We start from the raw sequence: 20,982 nt of genomic DNA, 5'->3' as shown, positions 1-20,982 counted from the left end.
ATTCGCAGAATGTACATAATCAGGAACATAACGTGATTAAATCAGACGTTTGTATAAACAGTTATATAATATATTTGTAATATAGAATAAGTTAACAATTCGTTCTAGAAATATTTAAGATTGGATTGATGCCGCTTATATCGCGAATAATGAATAATGAATTATCAAACATAAAGAATATAATTCATTTTTCAATCATTTATGTTCATTTCTACTATTGTAAATTAATTTTAATTTCGGCTTTATTTTTTACCCTTTTCCTGGTCTAAGAATTAGTAAAAAATAAAAAGTTAAACCAAGATTAAAAATTATTTACATTGATAAAAATGGGCATTAATCATCTCCTACTATATACATTTATCAAATTATAAAAATTGTAAACGAATTATGCAATTCATGATATTTCTGACGCATGAGACAGCGTTGGTTAAATAACCAACGCGTAATATGAAAGTTTTACATAATCTTTTGTTTCATAAAGAGTTGAATTTAAAAAATAAAAGAAAACGAATGAATCATGATCAAATTAATGCATACCAAAGAGTCAAGTGTTATGGATTTATGCCCTGATGAAACTTCAATTCTGGTCGCACTTGTTTCATTTCATTATACAAATCGTTAGCGCGTTTCTTGAAAGTCGCCGCGAGTTCAGGATTCTTCTGCGCGCCTTCTCCACGCGCGTGCATCTGCGACAGATTCGCACAGGCGTACGGATTTCCGTGTTCGCAGCTCTTCAACGACAGCTTGTACGCTTCTTTGTAGTTCTTCTCAATGATATTCTCAAAACCACCTAGATAGATACCCGCTAGATAGAAGCAGGCCTTGTTCGAGTTGTACATGTCGCAGGCTTTCCTCAGATATTTGGCACCGGCGTGGATCTGGGTGGCCCTGTCTTTTTCACCAACATCATTCTTGGATGTTCCTAGGATACCAGCGTGCAAACATCCATACTCATCGTTGAGCTCACAGCCCTTTGACATATACTTGTATGCCGTTGGTATGTCCTTCTTGCAACCTTTACCTGCATAAATAAGAAGAAAACTTGAAATAGAGAATAAGGCTTGGATAAATGAGGGATAAGAGATAAGTGACAAGCAAAGATAATAGGTTAAAAAATCTAAAAATAGTTGCATTTTAGAAATAAAAAAAAAGTAATAAAGAACAAGTTTTCTTTCTTAAATATATTGTACTTTAAATTATACATTTAAGAAACTTTCATGCAGATTTATTATAAATAATATCTGCAACAGTTGCTGATGGCTCGCACGTTAATTGTGCATCAATTGCAAATTAGTTGCGGATCAATTATGGATATAAGTTGTATCTTTCCTTCTTTTCTCTCCAACGAGAAAAGAAGGAAAAATAAATTATGTAAGCGATTCAGCTAAAAAGAACAGGCTTCACATTTCAAAGTTTGCATCACAACGGACGCTTCTGACATCTGTCGCAACTACTACAACTAACGTTGCGAGCGTCTGCTAGAGCACCTCGTGCTCCTCTCAATGAACTCACCGATCGCTTTGAAATCGCCGAATTTCGCGCAGCTCCTGGCGTAATTATACTGATCGCAGGTCGTTTTATATATCGAAGCAGCCTTCTCTGCGTCCGTCTTCACCGCTTCGTAAAAGTCTCCTAGCAAGTGGCACACTGTTCCCGGAGCAAAATGTTATTGTTTTGAAATTGTGAGGTTAGATTAGGTTTCACTCACCGTCTGGTTTTTTCTCGCTGTAACAGCCAAATTGATACTCTATCTGAAGGTTCTTCAAGTATTCCTTCACATCCTCCTCCTTCTTCAGGTCATACGCCATCGTTTAGGCCCTTTTATCTCGTGCTTGCGATCGCATAATAAAGGGGTATCCACCATATCAAGGATACTCTGCTGCCGGGGTTGCCGGAGCTGCCCTCTTTAAAAAAAAGAAAAGCGAATTTTCATTAATCTTCAACGCCGTCTGGAGCTACTGTCGCGAGTGTGGGGTCATCTCTGCTTTGCGTGTTTTGCCGCCAAAATCTTACTGAGTTCGATCATCGGAAACGAGAAAGCTATTGAAAGCTATCTCATCATTCTCATCTTGCACAGACCAGCATCGACGCTCGTCAGTTTTCCTTGATCGATAGGCTGAGCAATTACGTTCGGATAACAAGTGTTTTCAAAATGACATGTACGTATAACCGCATGTGCACGTGATATAGGTTACGTTCGATTTGTTTTGATTATTATTGCACTTTCAATATTTTAAGTAAAAAAAAAACAAATGTGTATAAATTTTTTTAGAAGAAAGAACGAGAAATAAAAGATGTGCAAAAAGTCTTATAAATCAGAATGTGCGACAGAACTTACGAATTGTGAATTGTGTTAAGGAAGTTCCTTTGTTCTGCTACAATTTATGTTAATTTTTATTCTAGCGATAAGAAATTGGACGCCGGAATACTTTGTCGCGAATCAGTCGGAATGTCAGCGGGTTTTAGAAGATCCGGGTGTACTTACGGAAATACCTTTATTGAACAACGTTCAATCGCATGAAATCAAGGATAAAGAGTTGGTCAGATTCCGAGGGATGATTCAGGATATGTATAATCCTGAATATTATTTAAAGGAGTATGAAGTGAAGAATACAGACACTGGGAATATTGATGTTAGATGTGGAATGTATATGGATTTTGCTCGATGTCTGGTAAACTATCTTCTTTTTCTCACGTTTGATTTTCTTTCTGTATATCTTTATACCAGTATCAGATTATACATTGGAGATGGAAAATTATGAATTGGATGTTAGAGTTTTATTAATCAGATAATTTTAATTTTTAATTTATTTTGTTTTGATTGAAACTACAATTTGCAAATCTTAATCTCTAATGCATAGGCTGATGTGGGGTTTAGAGCTATTATTTTATGACTCTGTAGAGACACTGAGTTATCCTCGTTCTTACATGAGCGGTGGATGTAAAACAGAGTCTAGATAAAAACTAACAAGTGCAGTTCAGGTGTGGGATGCTTCAAGAACAGCTTACCTCATGTATATTACTGCACACATTATCTCAAGATTTATCAAGTTTTTAACATTAGCAATAGTTACTTAAGTTGATTTTTATCTCAGCAATAAGAAAATGAAGCTCAATCACAAAGTAATCTGTATCTAGTATATATAATAATCTCAAATACTAAGAAATTATAGCACAAAATACAATACATAGTTAATAACGGTTTTTTTAACCCCTTAACCTACAACAGCCTGGGTCCAAAAGATAAACAAAATCACACAGCTTTCGAGCCCATGATGTTTACATTTACATAAATATTACTAGCATGATCTCTGGTACAATAATTGAACCAAATGTAAATATCATAGGCATGGCTCAAAGGCTGTGCGATTTTGTTAATGTTTTGAAGAATATAAGAAACATTCCAGATGATTGTTAATGCTAAAAAATTAGGTGACTATTTCTAAGTTAAACTTTGTATTCATAATACTAGAAATTGTTAAAAATTAATCAATTGATTGAATTATTTAAATGTGATTTGTTAATTCTCTCTCCATTAAAAATCTCAAAGTAATTTCCAACATTTTGAACACAAAGCTTTATGCAATGGCAAGTTTATTAACTTTTATTTTGGATATAGCCACATGAAGAGATATTGTTGTATTCCAACAAGAATAAAAACTCGGAAAGACAAACTTACATTGTAATCTCTATACCTGGGTTAAATGATTGGGCAAAAGAAAGAACTACAAGTATTCACACGTCTGATACGACACATAATAACAGTATTGGAAACAGTAAAAGAAATCTGGATAATAATGATTTAGAGGAAATGGATTGTTCGGAACCTGTTACAAAAAAAGAGAAAGTCTTGGATAACAATGATGTAAATATGAGCGGCGCTCATTGCAGTACAAAAACTCCAAGTATGTTATCAGAAGATCACATATTGAATTTTCCGATCCCAATCGATGGAGGAAAGTCTTGCATAGTAAAGGTAAATTATGTAAAATATACAGAATATTTAAAAGAATTTTTTTGCATCAAAATGTTTTTGCAAAAATGTTTTTATCTTGTATACATTTCTCTTAATTAGTTATTTTTTTTATTGTGAACTTGCTACTTTTCAGATTTACGATGGAATTATTTTAAAACTGAACCAAGTTATCGACGTGATAGGGTTCATATCGTTGGATCCAATGTTAAGTACAATTCATGGTTCAGATGATGAAATGAACGATGCTGAGATACATACTCATAATCCTCCTGCTTCCCTGGTACCTCGGTTGCACGCAGTAAAAATAATCGAGCTAACAAAACCTACAATTGTAAATGGTCCGGAAATTATATCTAAAGCGCAGCTGATCAGGAGTGATTTGCACATAATGTTGAGTCAATTGCTGTTTGGAGATAACTTAGCTGCGGATTACTTCATATGCCACTTGCTCTCTACAATGTACGTATCTGAATACCTATACAAAAATATACACATTTGTGCGTATTATTTTATACTACAGTTTAATATTTTTAGATACATGAGGAGAGATTATTTCTGTCTTGGTGCATTTCCGCTGAATATAACGAATTTTCCAGCGAGTAAATTAAAGATTTTTCCAAAAGAGTTTTATAATTTTTTAACGTTATTGGTAAGGAAGAGCCACTTCTTGGAAGTGACTTTGGAAAATTTGAACGAACTAGCTTTAATCCCGAAGTAAGTTTATCTCAATCCGTTTGCATTAATGTAGATCAACTCGGTTTAATTTGCTTTCTATCTTCTAATTCTTATCACTAAAAAAAAAAGGAAGTTGAATTAAGTTTAAAGTTAATCTACATTGGTGCCACAGGTCTGAATGGATATATATTAATGAATAAATTTGCATTATTTCTAGGAAAGATTACGAATGCAATAGACTGACGAGTGGTGTTCTCCAACTGAGCAATAATACACACCTTGTGATAGACGAAACAAGCTTAAACACTGGTACACTTACCGCGACCGGCAAAGAGAATTACAAGTGTCTCTCTGATTTACTCATGTTTCAAAAACTGACATACGACTTCAAGTATTACACGATGGAATACGAAACGGACATGCCAATTCTAATCTTTTCTGATGTAAAATCATTTATTCCTGTAAGTATTTATTTGCAGCTTAAGATATGTTACACTTTTTCTACAAATATTAATAAATGAAATTGTTCATTTATAGTGTCCCATACAGATTATTTTAAATGTTGATGCGGACTCGGAAAATTTATATAATCAGGTAGTTGAAGCCGCACATCAATACTTGAAGGACGAGAGTCGATTGGCGAATATTCGCCAGTACATAGAAACTTTGAGGCATGCAGAATTTGTTTTCAACGAAGAAGTTACAGAAGTATGTCATGTTTGATTTTTGACGCTAATATCTTTGTTCACTCAGTTTATTTTAGTGGTTTTATTTTTTCTGTATTAAATTATTTAATATTACCTCTTTACACACAGGTTATCCAAGATGATTTTGTGAAAATGCGCAGTGCAAACAAGAATATAGATGCAGACAATTTACACACATTAATGGTTTTCGCTAGACTGATGTCCTTGTCTTATGGGCAAACAACGCTGGATACAGAATGCTGGAAGAAAACTGTGCAATTGGAAATGGAAAGAATGAGCAGGTTGCCACAGCGCAGAAGGTAATCGTGGGGCCCAAAAATGAATCGTAATAGCGATTGTACATTAAGTCATATAATACAGATATTTATTTTCTACGTAACTTTGTAATTATCTTATTAATGTAAAAATTATGTACCATTTTATATACATACATTTTTTATATTGTTAATTACTCTATGAAACAGGACGGAAATTTAATTCAACTTGTATTTATATACAGGCAAAGATCATATAGTTACTTTAGTAAATAAAATTTTACTAATGAATATTATGCGCTTGTTGTGTACATACATCAGCTATAATCCATTTCGTAAATTTTACATTTCAGACGTATGTCCTTTTTTATTTTATTTGAAATGGAACTAGCGTATGTATTAATTGTTTCTGTTCATTTCTTTGAAAATATTTCTTGATAGAAATATTCCCAAAAATGTTTATTCTTTCCATGTGTTAAATGTGAGAAGGTTGTGTACATATATAATATACTTAGTGCATGTATGTGCAGAAACCTATTGAAAATTGGAAGCTCGAAGCATTTGGAATAACTAATGTATTTGTAGATTTATTTCTCTGCGATAGATTTATTTCTCTACATAGATGAATATTAAGATAAATACGTTTAATAATTCACGTAGCTGTTTTCTAAAGTAACAATCTAGTTTGTTTTTCGATTGTCGTATTTCTCTTTGAAGACTGGTTAAGGATACAGTGCTCCTTGATTTAAAAAAATCTGGTTTAAATATTCAATACATTTCAATACATCTTCAAAAATTAAGAAACTTGTTACGTAGGAATACATTTGCCACACTTTATAGTAATGATATAATATATTATCTATTTCTAAACTCAGTCTATTGAAAATTATTTATGTCCGAAAATAGAGGAGAAACATATCAAAATCTACTTGTATTACTCGAAATACTTAAGTACAAAAATAATCTTTATGATTTTTCAGATAATTTATTTGATTCAGACGTAAATAATTTTACAACTAAATTAGTCTCTAACGTTCTTTCATGTTTACTACTGTTCCTTCCGATACTGTCAAAGAAGAAATATAAAATATGTGTTAAAACTAAATGTTTAAAATTTTAAGTATATCAAAGTCTGGCAGAATTTCGGAAGTTACATATGCCCTTACGAAAAAGACTGCTGACATACTACTGGTCGCTACATATAAATATTATAGTAAACTACTGGGAATTGCATAGACAAATTATTGAAAATTACACAGAAGTATTACTGCCACATGTGATTTTTTCGCACTATTGCTGAAATGTATTATTGCTTATTGCCAGTAATATGTCAGTAATTCTGTGTAGTGACCAGGAGTACCTCGGCAGTCGATCTTTTTCGTAAGGGTGAACATTTGGAATATTTTATACTGAATACTAATACTCTTTTACTATATTTGTTTTTGTCTGTTCTTTTTCTTAATTTGCTTTTTCTTCAACACACATTAATCTTGTTTTTTTTTATGCTGTAGTTAGAAACCATATTCCTGTGTTATCATTTTACGCACGCGTGTGTCCCATTTCGTCGAGATACGCATTGTCAAGGACTCTCTCAACGGCATTCATGTCCTTAGTTCTGCTGTGCCTCTCTTCACGTTCCTTTTGGACACGTTCTAATCCTTTCCTGGCGGCCTGAGCATACCTCTTTGAAAGCGCGACTTCGCCTTTTGCACCCGGAATGTGGCCCGTATATCCGACGATCGGCGGTCTTTCTGGGGAGACATGATAATCTACAACGATAATGCACAAGCATTTTAGAATTTGATGCTTTGCTTTCATCCAGTCTCAACAGAACTTAAATTTATTAAATTGCTTGCGATTAGGACATCTTTGCAACGAAAATTTAAATTTTATCTATATGTAAATTAAATTTTTGATGAATTTTTGTTAATTTTTATTATATATATCTTTTTAAACTTGTATTTTTTATTTTAACATTTTGAAAAAATATTTAATTAATTGTGTTTGAGATACTGCAGTATGTGGTTGCATTGTTAAATTATATCAAAAATGATAAATAAGCAATGTGATATACAAGTACCGTGGGTCCTTCTGTCATTGCCATGACCATGATCGATCTCTATGTCCACATTGTCTGCTCTTGCACGGGATAGAAGATTTCTTGGATCTGTCCGTTCGGCATGTGCCCTCATTGCGTCGCGTTGCGCTCTTAGCTTCATTTGCGCCTCGTGCCACTCTTTGGCACCGGCTTCGACGGCTCTCATGAAGGATAGACCATATCTGCTGTTAAATCCAGGAATGTATCCTAAATCAGGACGAGGTCAAACATATAAATCTCTGAATGATTGTATCATATAGGATAGAATAGACGCCAACTATAATTTATTTACGTATGTATATAATTTTTGTATTAATATTAAAATAAAAAAATTTCTTATAAATATAAATATTATAAATATTTCTTGAGTTAATACATAAATCTTATAAATATTTGTTAAGTTAATCTTGACTAAATTGACATAAGCGATACTTTTAATTAAAATATCAATGTGTATTATATCTTTTTTTATACAGCTTTTACCAGATTAATTTTATAATATTAACAAAATATTATCAAACAATTTCAATTTCATTAAGCGTTAAAAATTAATAATAAAATAAAAATATTTGAAATATATATAATTTCTAATTTTAAAAAAATGACAAAATTAAATCCACAATAATTTTATAATAATTTATTATTAATTGATTGTAGTTTTTTATTAATAGCAAATATTTCACACCAAATGTTACATTGCAATAATTCTATTTTTATAAATATGCATATCTCTCTCTCTAGACTCATTTTGTCATATACGCGCTTTAAATTTTTTCCGCTGAAATATAATGTGCCCACATTCAGGCGATTGAGAGTACAGAGTGTTGAACAAATCGCCGGATTAAATAAGATAAAATAAAATTAAGAAAAGGAATTGATGCATGAACCATTTATACATATTAATAAAACGCGGGATTTACGCGTTCAATACTGGCTTTCGATTGTATATTTACGCGATCCATCTCGATTAGCTAATCGAATCGCGACGTATCGCGCGATGCGAAGTGAAGTTATCGGCAACACTTGCATCTTATGGTAGCATCACGGGGGACGGTTGCGGACGCGGGACGGATCGTCTGCGAATCTCGGCGTCGCGATACGTTTAATTAGTGAGTATGGCTGCAAATAATCCGATCGTCGTCGAGCGCGCGGCGTGAGGTCGGCGTACGTTACATCGTTGACTTCTTGAGACGCGTGATTTCGCGAGATTCCTTCGATCGAAATGATCGACCGTGCCGTGGCGAATGAGCGAAGCACCGCCGTGTCTTCGCGTCCTACAAATATTCTTGGCTTAATTCTAACTTGTGTATATGTATATGCATCCATTCATGCGCTCATTATAATGTATCGTAATAGGATCGCGGTCACAGGAAGCGGTAATCGCGACGTTTAATCCTAGAGCGTGATTACGCGCTTTTTGTGTCAACAGGTGTGGCGTCGCCGCGGCGAATGGCATGAATTTAGGCGCGCGTCTCGCGAGCGGTTCGCGTCGTTCTCTTCCGCCGTAACGTAATGAAGTGAGCGTGCGATTAAAACGGGAAGTGATCGTGCACGATTTCGGGGATGACGGGTAGAAATACGTCTCGTGTCGAAGCGATCGTGATATCTAGGTGCGTGCGCGAATTTAATTTGTCATATTGTCGCGGAGGCAGCGTCGCGAACGAATGTTGGTGTGCGCGTGCATGTGTGTGTGTTGTGTTATGATGCCACGACGAAGAAGCAGCGAGAGATCGAGGAGGCCTAGGAAGGCATCTGGTAATGGCGGAACAACCACGGGTAAAAGCAATTTGTGACTCACTTAAAGAGTTTGTTATTGTTATCTTTACTCTGGCAAAAATAAAAATCAGAGTGTAAATAGAACTTTTATCACATTTCTCTTACATTTCACTTACGCTCTGATTTTTTTTTTTTCGCCAAAGTAGATACCGTAACCATATTTTCTTAGAGAAAATAGTAGAACATTTAAGACTTTGTCCCTACATGATTTCAAATTAATTTGTAATTATCTTTCGTTATTAGTGCAAGATGATGAAAAATAAATAAAAATAAAAATAATCTTGTCAATTTAATAACGGCATTAATGAATCAAATAACAAGAGCATGACACATTTGCTTCATTAATAATACGAATATACGAACAAGATTATTTTCAATTAGATTGCCGTTAGCTAATGCATTAGTACGTCATTATTTTTTTTCTGTAAGAATTAAAAATGTATGAGAATTTTATTTGTCAAATTTTATAAAAGTTAATTTACAAAGAAGTACTTACAATGATTATGAATTTTTTCTATTAAATATTTTTTTTTTAATGATTATTTTGTAAAATGTTTCTTTTTTGGGCACCGTTTATATTTAAATATATTTGCATTTTACAGATCAAGGAATACGGTAGTTATTATTCCCATGTTATTACTTTATATGTCAACATCCGCTGCGCATCGTATTGGTGAGTGTTGGATTATTTTTTATCTCATCTATTGAAACAATAATTTTGTGGAGAATGATATATCAGATATGTATTATACATAATATTTTTTTCCGATGATTAAATATATGAAAATGTAAATTTTTATTGGCGTTAAGACATACGACATGTATATTTTAAATACATGTAGAAGAACACAGAGAGAAAAGCGTAAAAACAAATAAATTCATTTATACGTAATATATGTAAATACATTCAGGATTGAGAATGTATCCTTAAACGTTAGTCCTGCCGTGCGCGCGATGCAATAAGCAAACTGCTAATTACAAACGATTTAGGTCGATTAGCGCTTACTAATCGCGTGCATTGAAGGTCGTACCAAAGCAATTTTATTCCATGTCTGCACTTTGAGGCGATAAAATAAGATCTTAATCGCCGATTTCTATTTTGGATTGTTATTGGATTGATATGAGTCTTTTATAGCTGGGATAGACTTGATAAATGATCATTGCAAGTGTCTCAGCTTTTAAACTTGACGATTAATTTTATAATTTAATATTTTGACGATTAAAATTAAAATTAAATTTTTGTCGAAATATATATACAAGGTCTTAAAATTACAGTTAATAAAAATATTTTTTTATTTGTTTTCATTCCAAAAACTTAAAATTTAAAAACTTTTTATTAATATAAACTAAATATTAACTGAATTATAGCTATTTCGGCATTTCAATATAATTCTTTTTTTTTTATTTTACTTACGATTAAAATAATATTTAAAAGTTAGCGGTCTTACCAGTATATCCTAGAATGTACGGGCATGCTTTGTACGCTGCAGCTTCGTTATTCCAATCTCTTCTGATCTCTTTAGCCTGAAGAGTTGGTAACTCCGCTTCTCTACCGGAATTTGGTCTATATGGTCCAGTCTTAAGAACTTTCTTTTCCAATAATTCCTGCGGCAACACATAATATAAAATTAACTTTTCAAATGCGTAACTCGATAACATTTTCATAATATTTTACGATTACTATAAAATCATTTTTCATTCAAGTTTCTCTGCAAATAAGCGTATCTCTCTCATTTTTAATCAATTTCTTAGTATAATGATGTCTTCTCTAAGATGTTCTTACCTCGGTTCTTACCTTCATTATTTCCTCCGTATTCGCTCCGAATCTCTTCCCAACGCGAAATTTGAGGGTGGGACAGTGACCCGTGTATCTAAAAGTATGCATACATATTGTGTTAGAAATGAAATTCAATGTACTCTTAAGTTACACAAGTACATTAAATTTAACGTATGTGTAATTGAAAACGATATTTCTTAAATATTTAAAAAAGACATTTATAAACGTTTTTTTTAATCCATCTGCTTGAAGTTTGCTTCTGTTACATGCACGAAATATGATAAATGTTTCTTAACAGCGTCGTTTTTAATAAAGATATAAAGCTCAAAGTAAACTTTGAAAAACAATAAATTTAGATACTAACATTGTTATATTCTTCTATATTAGTTTTATTCTAAAAGAAATGTTAAGAAGCTGAATTCTCAGAATAAGCTATCGTATTAATATTACGATACGATTGTTTCACGGTTACGGCAGAGCGTGACGAATCAACTACGTAATATTTGATGCAAGATTTTTCGATCAATTTGCAGTCTACTTTTCCATGACGAAAATATGCTAAGGAAATATACTGGACGGCACGGTGTGTAGCGTGCAAAATTATGACCTTATTACGCGACATGTTATAGGCGTTTTTCTGTTCAGTGAAGCGTATCTAATTTCTTAGATATCTTGCGCGACATACGGACGTATCGTGAGGCTTCTTCGATAGATTTATAGTCGTAGTTACATCGCTACTTATTGCGCCGGTGTAGGATACAATGTAAAGTATGCATATTCTGAGAAAAAAATGTATAGACTCTCACGCAAGGTACCCGCTTGTCTAACTTCTGTATTACCGTGTAAGTAAGTAATACAACCGTGAATAATTAAAACAGAGGAATCGAGAACGATCTGTGACTAAAATAAAAGACTACGGAATAAAGTATATATCGTTACAAAACTAGAACATTTTATATTCCGATAGCTACAATATGCAAATGATGCATGATAATAGCATCATAAATTGACGAAAATTTTGCAATAATTATGCGTTAAGATGATACGTCATAACACAGCAGTTTTATCGAAATAAAATTTTCAATATTTATTAAAAATTAGACAAATCTAAATTTGAGGTATAAATATTTTATTTAAAAATCTGTTTGATTCTTTATTTAAAATTTCACCAAATGTTGCTGACTGTGTAATATTTTATGTTGCACATTAATTTAGAAATAATTATATATTTCTGTAAATATATACAGACTAATTGTATTTATAAATATTTTATATATAATACAGCCAAAAAATTTTTTTTCAATAATTAAACAATTTTTTTTCTAAATTCAAATTTATAAATATATTTATTAAGATGTGATTCTGTAAGACAATTAGCCATATCGTCATAGTTTTACCGAAATACTATTTTGAAATTAATTGCTCAAACAGATATCAATATTTTATAAAATGTCATTACTTTTACATCTATTTTTCTAAATACACCTATTATAATTTTATTGTAAATTATAATTTAATAAATATTGTCCTATCGAGGCATATTTATTTCAAGATAAAACTTCTCAGAAATATTTTCACAGTCTGATCCAGAACTTGGAAAAAAGTTTTTGATTTTCGATGGGCATGATTTTAAATGCATCTGAGAGAATGATACGATCAACGCGGCCGATCCCTAAATAAAGTAATCGCAGAACCGTAAAAGCGGACTACCGGTGACCCAGTAAATCGAGCCTTCACTTTGTGGCGGTCACGGTGGGATAACCAGCCGAAGTCACTCCTATGCGGTTGTCACGGGAGTCCTGGCTCAGCTATTAAGATCTGCATAAATCGTATCTGGGTCATTGAACCATCTTACCGTGTCCGTATCGCAAGATCAGTGTCAGGGAAGTGAGATCGCTCGGTGTTTAGCAGATCGTTTGAAACGTTGTCAGATCTCATTGAATTTAAGAGTGTACACTGAGAGAAAAAATATCGTAAAACAAAAAAAGTTGATCTAAATTATTTACTCAGTAACTAAATAATAGCTTATCATTACTTGCAATTAAACATTTTTTAATTGAAATATTTACGTAAATAAAATGAAGAAGCAATTTTTAATCAAGTAATTTTGTCTTGCAGTTTAGAAAATATTTACTGTTAGACTGTTTTTATATTTGAGACAGTTGGATTTTTTAATCTAAGAAAATGTTATTAAGTTTAATAATATTATTAGCTTATTTGTAAAATCATTATTTAAACAATGTAAAACAATGTAAAAATACAAAATTATATATTTAAGATAACATCAAAATATACGGTTTTAAGAAAATCTATTTTTTTCATTAAAAAAGAATTTTCTCTCAATGTACAAGTTATTTCTTTTGCATTGCATCGCGAAAAATGTGTTTCCTCAAGAAAAGATCTCTCTTATTATTTGAAAATTACTAATGTCATTAATATTCTAATGATAGGTCAAAAGTAGTCCAAAATTCTAAATTGAAATTAATTCTAGAATTGCTACACGTGTTTTTCTTACATTAATTCTATTCTGGACTGCGTTCAGAAACATCACTTACCCGGACATCATTCCATTCTTGTTTAACATTCGAGAAACAGGAAGGGTAAAATAATGTCTCTGATACTTCTAAGTGCCTGAGTTAAAATTCACTCACAAAATTAAAAATCTTTTACTTTTTTGTTTTTATTTTATAGATTTATAGTTGCAAGGTGTCGGAACAACTAAACTAACACTATTTTAACGTGAATAAAATCTCGAATGTTATTTTAAATTATCTAAAATTTAATAACAATAATAATTAATAATTGAATCTAGACCGCGTTTTGTATATAATATAATTAAAAACGCAATAAGTCTGTATATGTTCATAAAAAGATCTTAGTACTGAAATTTAATAATAACAATTGTAGTAAACTCGAATGAAAATTCACTCGGAGTAGCATTTCAGGATTAAAATCAAGATCGCTATTTCTTTAGATACCTTCCGATTAAAATGCAAGTGGAAACTTACACCTGATCTTTTCATAAAAAGAAAGGAATTAGAGAAGCTCTCGATAACCCACTTGCTCACTATCAGCCATTTCTTGCTTCCCATTTTTGTCGCGACGAGAAAGGTAGCAGAAGTCTAACGGAAAAGAGTTAACCGGGAGTTTCTATTTCCCCTCAGACAGTACTCTTTTCTCTTTGGCAAACCGCGTCCATTTCGATCCGCGTCTTTTCTCACTCGGATCGATATGCCGGAGCCCAGGGTAAATCACGATAAATAGTTGGAGGCGATTCGCCATACGGAAGGGTAGTTTTGCGCGTGATATACCTTCGTGGTTGGGGACGTGGGGGTGTAAATTGGCACGGTACCAACCGCGGTACCAGCGCCTTCGTCCCCCGCACGGCCACTTCGAGGTCAATATTTCAGGGAATGCACGCTTCCGGGGGGGTCATCCGGTGGTCTAGTTCGAATGGCGATGTAATCTCGAAATCGAGACACGTGTGCCACTTCGATTTTCTCGTCCGATGTCCGCGCGATCGGTAAATATTGCGAATGCATAATGCATTAGATGCAATATATGTATGTATGTACATACATTGTAAACGAGACAGCTTTACTGCAGTTGCACTTTTTGTGGTACCCTCGTTATTTCATATGTATTAGTGAGTATTCAAAATCCTAATTATATTACGTTGAATATCAAAGGTTGCATATCTGAATAAAAGAGAATTATTTCGAGTCTCATATTTAATATTTATATTTAATATATTTTTCATATAAAGACTTTTGCAATAATTCTATTGAGATTTTATAAAAATTTTAACTAATTTAAACTCTAATATTAACATCTTTAATTTTTAAAAATTATTAATTGGGATGTTGCTAATCAACAAATCCTAGAAATCTTAATATTCTTTTTATTGATTTTTTTTTATCTTAGAAGTTTGTCATAACTTTTATTATATGATTAATCTTATATTCTCTAACTGTTTTTAAATTTGTAAATTAATTAATTAATACTTTGTAACATATTATTAGAATTATTTTTGTTGAAGCTTTTAATATGCTATTATACAAATTTCAAATTTTAATGTCAGATCCTTTGTGCGATATTACAGCTAATATCAACACTCATATCAGACTTCATCAGTGGTTTAAATACCGTTTCTGCGGTTTCTATTCAGCTCAAGATCGAATCGCTTAGAATTAGATCGCTTAGAATCGTAGTTCGTGAGAAAAAAAAGTTTAGATCCGATCTCGTGCAGAACAGGTATGAATTTCGTTGAAAATCCTTCGATCAGATGCGGTTTCCTTGTTGAATCAATTTCACGCTTTCTGCGTTTTTGCCAAGTTTATAAAGAGTTTAGTTTATAAGAAGTGCGTTTTATAGGTTATCACTTGTTTTACGCTTTATTCCAATAAATTTAATTTTTAACGCTACATATACGAAACATTTTACGTAAAATAAAAAAAATTATTGATTTTGAAACCAAGAAATTTATTGAGAAAAATAAAAAAAGATTGCAAAACAAACTTCTAAAATTTTCGTTGTATTGAATTAAAAATAAGATTCCAAATTTTTCAATTAACAATATTTGTGTAGTGATATTAATTTCTTTCCGGTTGGTTAATTTCCGTGATTTCATCCGCATTACTGTCAACAAATACAGTACTTATTTTTGCATGTTTACAAAGAAGAAATCTGAATTGGGGAATTTTTATCAGGTTCAATGCCCACGCTTATTATTCTGCTCGCATTTTGCTTGGAACAGTATATACACATGTATAAATATAACGTATGTGAATATTACATATTCTATTCATACATTTTATATCCGCACTTTAATGTGAGTGTGATTGCACGTACAGTTATGATACCGTTACTATGTGCAACACAACATTAAAACTAAGATCTAAACTTTGAAGAAGTAACGAGATTAATATCATTTTAATGCTGTTAATATCATTCACGTGACTGACTAGAGTGCAAATTGCGATTGCACAAGCAGAATTATAATTTTACACACTTAATTATTACAATTCAGTTATTTTTTTGTATAAAAGTGAGTCAATTCATATATATTATTCATGAGTTAACTGTAAGAATTGTTTTCTCCTGAGAAGTTTATTATTTCTTAATAATTTGTAATAATAAATAAATATTTAATATCAAAATAACTTTCTACATTGCAAATGAGACATACTACATTCGTATAAAAAATAGAGCAACGTGATACTTTCATTTATAATTATAAATATATAAAATAAGGGAATAAATAGAAATGAGGAAGTTATTGATGCTCACTTATATCTAACAGATTTTTTTATGATCACCACGTGTCATAAATTATACCTGCATTTTTTTTTATTAAAAACTTGTTTCTCTGATGCTATTTGCATGTATTACGCAACGGCAATGGAGTTAACGAGACGTTTAGTAGCTATACTGACGAATCTGTTTTATCAGTTAAACAATTACAACAATCTAATTGAATTCAGTCCAATTGTGAATTTAATTAAATTGTTGTAGTCGTTAACCTAATTCCATAATAAATAAATAAAATTTTTGTCAAGTAAAAACAATGTTGCATTGCTTTTCATCACTCTTTATCTTTCACGTTGAATTGAAATATTTCATTAATAATCCGAGCGTGCTTATCAAAAATATTTTCATGTTTTCAACAGATATAAAAGTTAAATCCTTCCACGAGATACGCACTAAAATGGTATAATCGTTAAATTAATTCCCGTGACAAACAAATAAAATGTCTGTCATGTAAAAAGCATGTTGCATTGTTGACTTCTTGTTTCTCAACAATATATTGCGTATTGAACGATCCATCACTTTTATCATGTTTTCATGTTGGATTAAAATATTTCATTAATAATCCGTGCTATCGAGAATATTTTCAATAGACAAGTTAAACTCTTCCACGAGACACACCTCAAAAAAAAAAAAACTTTTTTTGTAATACACGTAAATGTGGGAATCGCTGAATAAAAGAAAATCGCTTTTGTAATCCCACATTAATCACAGATTGAAAACGGTCGATTGACCACGAGCACTTACCCGGGTAAATGAGCGCCATAGCTCTGCCTGAAGAATTGCTTCCTCTGCTCCTCGCACATCGCGTCGAACACCATTTTTGCTGTCGATCTTTATCACGTGCAGTCGTAAACGAGTCACAATGCGACGACGCTTATCGAGATTTTCAATCCAAGACTTCTTCTCTTCATACTCTTTTCTCCTCTTCTTCTTTCGTTGATTGAATATACGTTTCTATCAGAGCATAGTACCTTTCTTTATCTTCCACGCGCAATATTCTTCTTATCTTATATGTATGTTCATCGTACTTCGGCGAAAATTCTCTCCTCATCCGTTCTTCATTCGCTCGATCGTTTGCAGTTTGCGACGATCGATCACCATCGAGGACGCACACCCGTCGTCAATTAGTAACGATTCGAAATCTTCCGCCTCGTGGCCGCAGCTGGAATCGCTATCTCCGAGCGACGATAATTAAGACTGTATTCGGAAGATCATCAGCAGTTCCGTCGAGCGTTGCGCGACCGCGCCAAGGATGATCGCCGACTGGAAGCGATCGGGTTTGCCTCTCGATCTACGGACGGTCGGCGGGGGAGGGATCGATCGACGATCCGGCGTCGGTTCCGACCGCGATCGCGCAAACCGTCGCACACGAGGCCGGCGCTTTAGTGAAACAGGACTGTATATAGCCGGCCCGAAGATACATAGCGCGCAAGCCGTGTCCTACTAAAGGCGCCCCTCCATTATCGCGCGCCGCCCTTTAAGGGGTTCGACACACTATCATCGGGGTCGTATCAGCGCATCCGTACCGCTCAATCGTGCGAAACGCCTCGGCTTCGCCACACGTGATTGTCAGATTCAACCCTTAAACGCGTTATCGGTCGTTAACCCTTCGCAGAGTCGGCACGTTAGTGTAGGATTACATCACATTTCGTGTCCAACTATCGATACGTCTCTCGCTTTTCATATATTTAAGTGGTTTTGTAGCGATTTTTTTTTTTTTTTATTTTTTTTATACTAGGTAAGGTGACGGTTCCAATTATTGGTCGAGTGTAATTATGGGACAAATTTATGAAATTGAATGTTTTGCAGACATATGTATTAATAAAATTACAGAAACTTTTTGCGTTCTTTAATTTTTCATAATTTAATAATTGTCGTGCAAATTGTTGAAGGAAAGCGGTCAAATTACAAGCAACAACTAGATGGTGTAGTGTTTTTTAACAAGTTATTCTCCTTTTATATTACATTAGTGCGTTTGGTCCATACTTGGTCTTCATCAACTAGTGGAAACAAATTATTTTAAACGCATATTAATTAACAAGTTTATATCGCGATCAACTTATATTTAGAGTTAGTAAAAGCCTCCCACCTCCTCCCTAAAAAAAAACTACATCTGTACATGGTTATTACTCGTACTGCTTCTCTTCTACATTTGGCCATTTCTCTTCTACATTTTGCATTGCAAATTCAACATATAATTCTTTAATAATTGTAACTTATTGAAATTACTTTCTCGGGCATCTATGATATTTAGGAAAGAAAGCAAAAAGTTACTTTCAATAGTCTCTTCAATAAACTTTCTAAATATCTCTTTAACACTTCCTCGAAGTTATTATACTCTTAGTAGATTATATTTAGTAATTTAACATATATTAACATTTAATTGTGCCCAAAAGAATTGGGACTTATACATAAACATTTTCGAACGAATTCATTCATTCATCAGTCCTTAGCTCTTGTCAGAACGTAGTGACTCCTCAATGTTTTTCGGTGGTGTGCTCTATTTATACGGGACCTATAATTTAAACGCCAGTTTCGAACGGCTTTATCTAGAGGGCCCTTATCTTTTCTTGGCAAGATATTTTGGATTTGTGTGGGATTTGAACCCGGATCTTCGGCACAGGAAGCAGACGCACCACTCTCTGCGCCACGATCGCTACGAATATACGAATATTAAAATAAAAATAATATTAAAATAATATTCTGAGAATTTTATTCAATATTTTTAATATTATGGGAATCTTGTGTTGATGTTATATGTTGGTTTTTGCATATTATTCGTATATTATAAAAATAAACATATTCGTATATTATTTCGATATCTGTGAAATATTATGAAAATATTCTCCGAATATTATGTGGTCAAAAATTAATGTGAATTATTATGCATAAAATATCCGTAAACTTTACAATTATTAAATTTAAAAGTTATAATATTTCCGATAAATTAAAATTGAAAATTAAAATATTGAAATAAATAATGTTTACTTTTTTCTTATATAATATTCATATTATTATCAAGAGTGAACACACAACCATTTTTTATTAATATTTTAGCAATATTATTTAATATTAAATATTATTGTAGCGCTTATGTTTGACCGTTAAATTTACACGAATTAATAAAAATTATTTTAACCTTAAATGACCCATAATTGGGACCGTCACCTGGCAAACAAGTTTATATAAAAACGCTGAGACATTAGTGGTCGTTAGACTCGTTGCTTTCTTAGTACAGTAGTTTGTACTAGCATTAATAGCGACCCTGTGCTCATTTTTTCCATGTAACACTCAATGTAACGATTTACAGTAACTGCGTTACTACATATATTTTTTCTACGCTCGATAAGAAAATTGAAAACTCGAAGATTATAAATCAATGTAATATTACAAGTAATATTTTTTTTTTACACGCAGTGCAAATTGTTTTGAACACTAGATGCAGCATGATGATTTATGTAGCGAGTAGCTATTATACATATATTTTTATTTTACTTACTAGAAGAATGAGCACAGTAAAAGCTCGCCATTTAGTCCTGTTGCACAAACCCTTCATGTATTCCTCGTATTTATAATTTATTCCCTTAACGTCTCCCGACAGTCCGGTATCGCGAGCGTTCTTTAGTTTACTAAAAATCCGCAGAAGACACTTCCCCCTTTCTTCTGCGTTTCATCGGTAGCTAGGGGACACTTAAGTAGCAAGCGGGACGGTCTCTAGAGTAACTTGAGCGGAAAATCGATATAGAGGGTTGAATCCATCACTCATTTTCCTCACGAAAGCCGTCTCGGTGAACATGAGTATCGTCAGGCAAGCCTGAATTTTATAACTCTTGCGATATGATTTGATAATGCCGTAACGAGCATCGTTCAATAATAAAACTTCCACGATTGCTGAATCATTTGTGATATTAAGTGAAAGAATTTTTCACTTATTAAAAATGTGTCTTGAAGAGCCTATGTAACTCCTAGTTTTCTCCTATGTTTTGAAGCGGTACAACGTGTTCATTGAACTTTTAGATATGCTCTAATAAGAAAAAGATAATCAACGTATTAGAGAGAGCTTCTAGGAATAATATAATGCTCACATAATACACTAATTTCAAGTGAGAGAAAATTCATTAGAATTGATTGTATTTTAATTTTGCTTTAGTAGCCACCTAAAAAATATTTTTTTTACGGAAATGCACAGAAATGTTTAATTTCTTAACTACTGTGTTTTATGTAATTTAAATTATGTTGCTTGAAATTACAATAATATTATTTGGATAACTAAAGATGAAATAGTAATTTTCAATCAGTTTTCAAACATTTATTACAAATTAATAATGTAAAACTTTTTATTAGTTCGAGTTAAATTTTTGTCACATTTGATCTTATCGATGATCAGTAACACAAGTTTTCTTATTCAA

At 32.6% G+C, this 20,982-nt stretch overlaps 3 protein-coding genes and 1 long non-coding RNA gene across 8 annotated transcripts; 2 read left to right on the top strand and 2 right to left on the bottom strand.

The window, feature by feature from the left end:
- Positions 1-54: 54 nt before the first annotated feature.
- LOC113004165 (cytochrome c oxidase assembly factor 7 homolog) lies at positions 55-1,902 on the bottom strand. The gene is made up of 3 exons (XM_026136675.2): positions 1,709-1,902; positions 1,513-1,647; positions 55-1,021 (listed from the first exon to the last, which is right to left on the bottom strand). Exons 1-3 carry the CDS (start codon positions 1,806-1,808, stop codon positions 552-554), a joined length of 705 nt encoding a protein of 234 aa, XP_025992460.1. The 5' UTR covers positions 1,809-1,902; the 3' UTR covers positions 55-551.
- Positions 1,903-1,960: 58 nt separating this feature from the next.
- Positions 1,961-5,908, top strand: LOC105194890 (mini-chromosome maintenance complex-binding protein). The gene is made up of 8 exons (XM_011160021.3): positions 1,961-2,159; positions 2,404-2,672; positions 3,620-3,976; positions 4,110-4,435; positions 4,511-4,690; positions 4,869-5,112; positions 5,189-5,359; positions 5,467-5,908. Exons 1-8 carry the CDS (start codon positions 2,153-2,155, stop codon positions 5,659-5,661), a joined length of 1,749 nt encoding a protein of 582 aa, XP_011158323.2. The 5' UTR covers positions 1,961-2,152; the 3' UTR covers positions 5,662-5,908.
- LOC105194889 (UPF0605 protein GA14893) lies at positions 5,701-20,210 on the bottom strand. 5 transcript variants are annotated; one of them, XM_011160019.3, is made up of 6 exons: positions 20,073-20,210; positions 17,318-18,154; positions 11,270-11,357; positions 10,935-11,091; positions 7,693-7,917; positions 5,701-7,381 (listed from the first exon to the last, which is right to left on the bottom strand). In XM_011160019.3, the coding sequence occupies exons 2-6, from the start codon at positions 17,389-17,391 to the stop codon at positions 7,152-7,154; spliced, it is 774 nt and encodes a 257-aa protein (XP_011158321.1). In that variant the 5' UTR covers positions 17,392-18,154; positions 20,073-20,210; the 3' UTR covers positions 5,701-7,151. The 5 variants fall into 5 exon arrangements, with proteins under 5 accessions (XP_011158321.1, XP_025992458.1, XP_025992459.1 ...); XM_026136673.2 differs by lacking the exon at positions 17,318-18,154 and having other exon boundaries at positions 20,073-20,206; XM_026136674.2 differs by lacking the exon at positions 17,318-18,154 and having other exon boundaries at positions 11,282-11,357; positions 20,073-20,205.
- Positions 8,258-10,605, top strand: LOC120357469. The gene is made up of 2 exons (XR_005574481.1): positions 8,258-9,486; positions 10,089-10,605. It is a non-coding gene; the product is annotated as an uncharacterized LOC120357469 (long non-coding RNA).
- Positions 20,211-20,982: the final 772 nt, after the last annotated feature.

Source organism: Solenopsis invicta, chromosome 4, assembly GCF_016802725.1.
Source record: "Solenopsis invicta isolate M01_SB chromosome 4, UNIL_Sinv_3.0, whole genome shotgun sequence".
NCBI classification, from domain to species: domain Eukaryota; kingdom Metazoa; phylum Arthropoda; class Insecta; order Hymenoptera; family Formicidae; genus Solenopsis; species Solenopsis invicta.
Note: the sequence above shows the minus strand (reverse complement) of the source record. Positions and strands in the feature narration are given on the sequence as shown.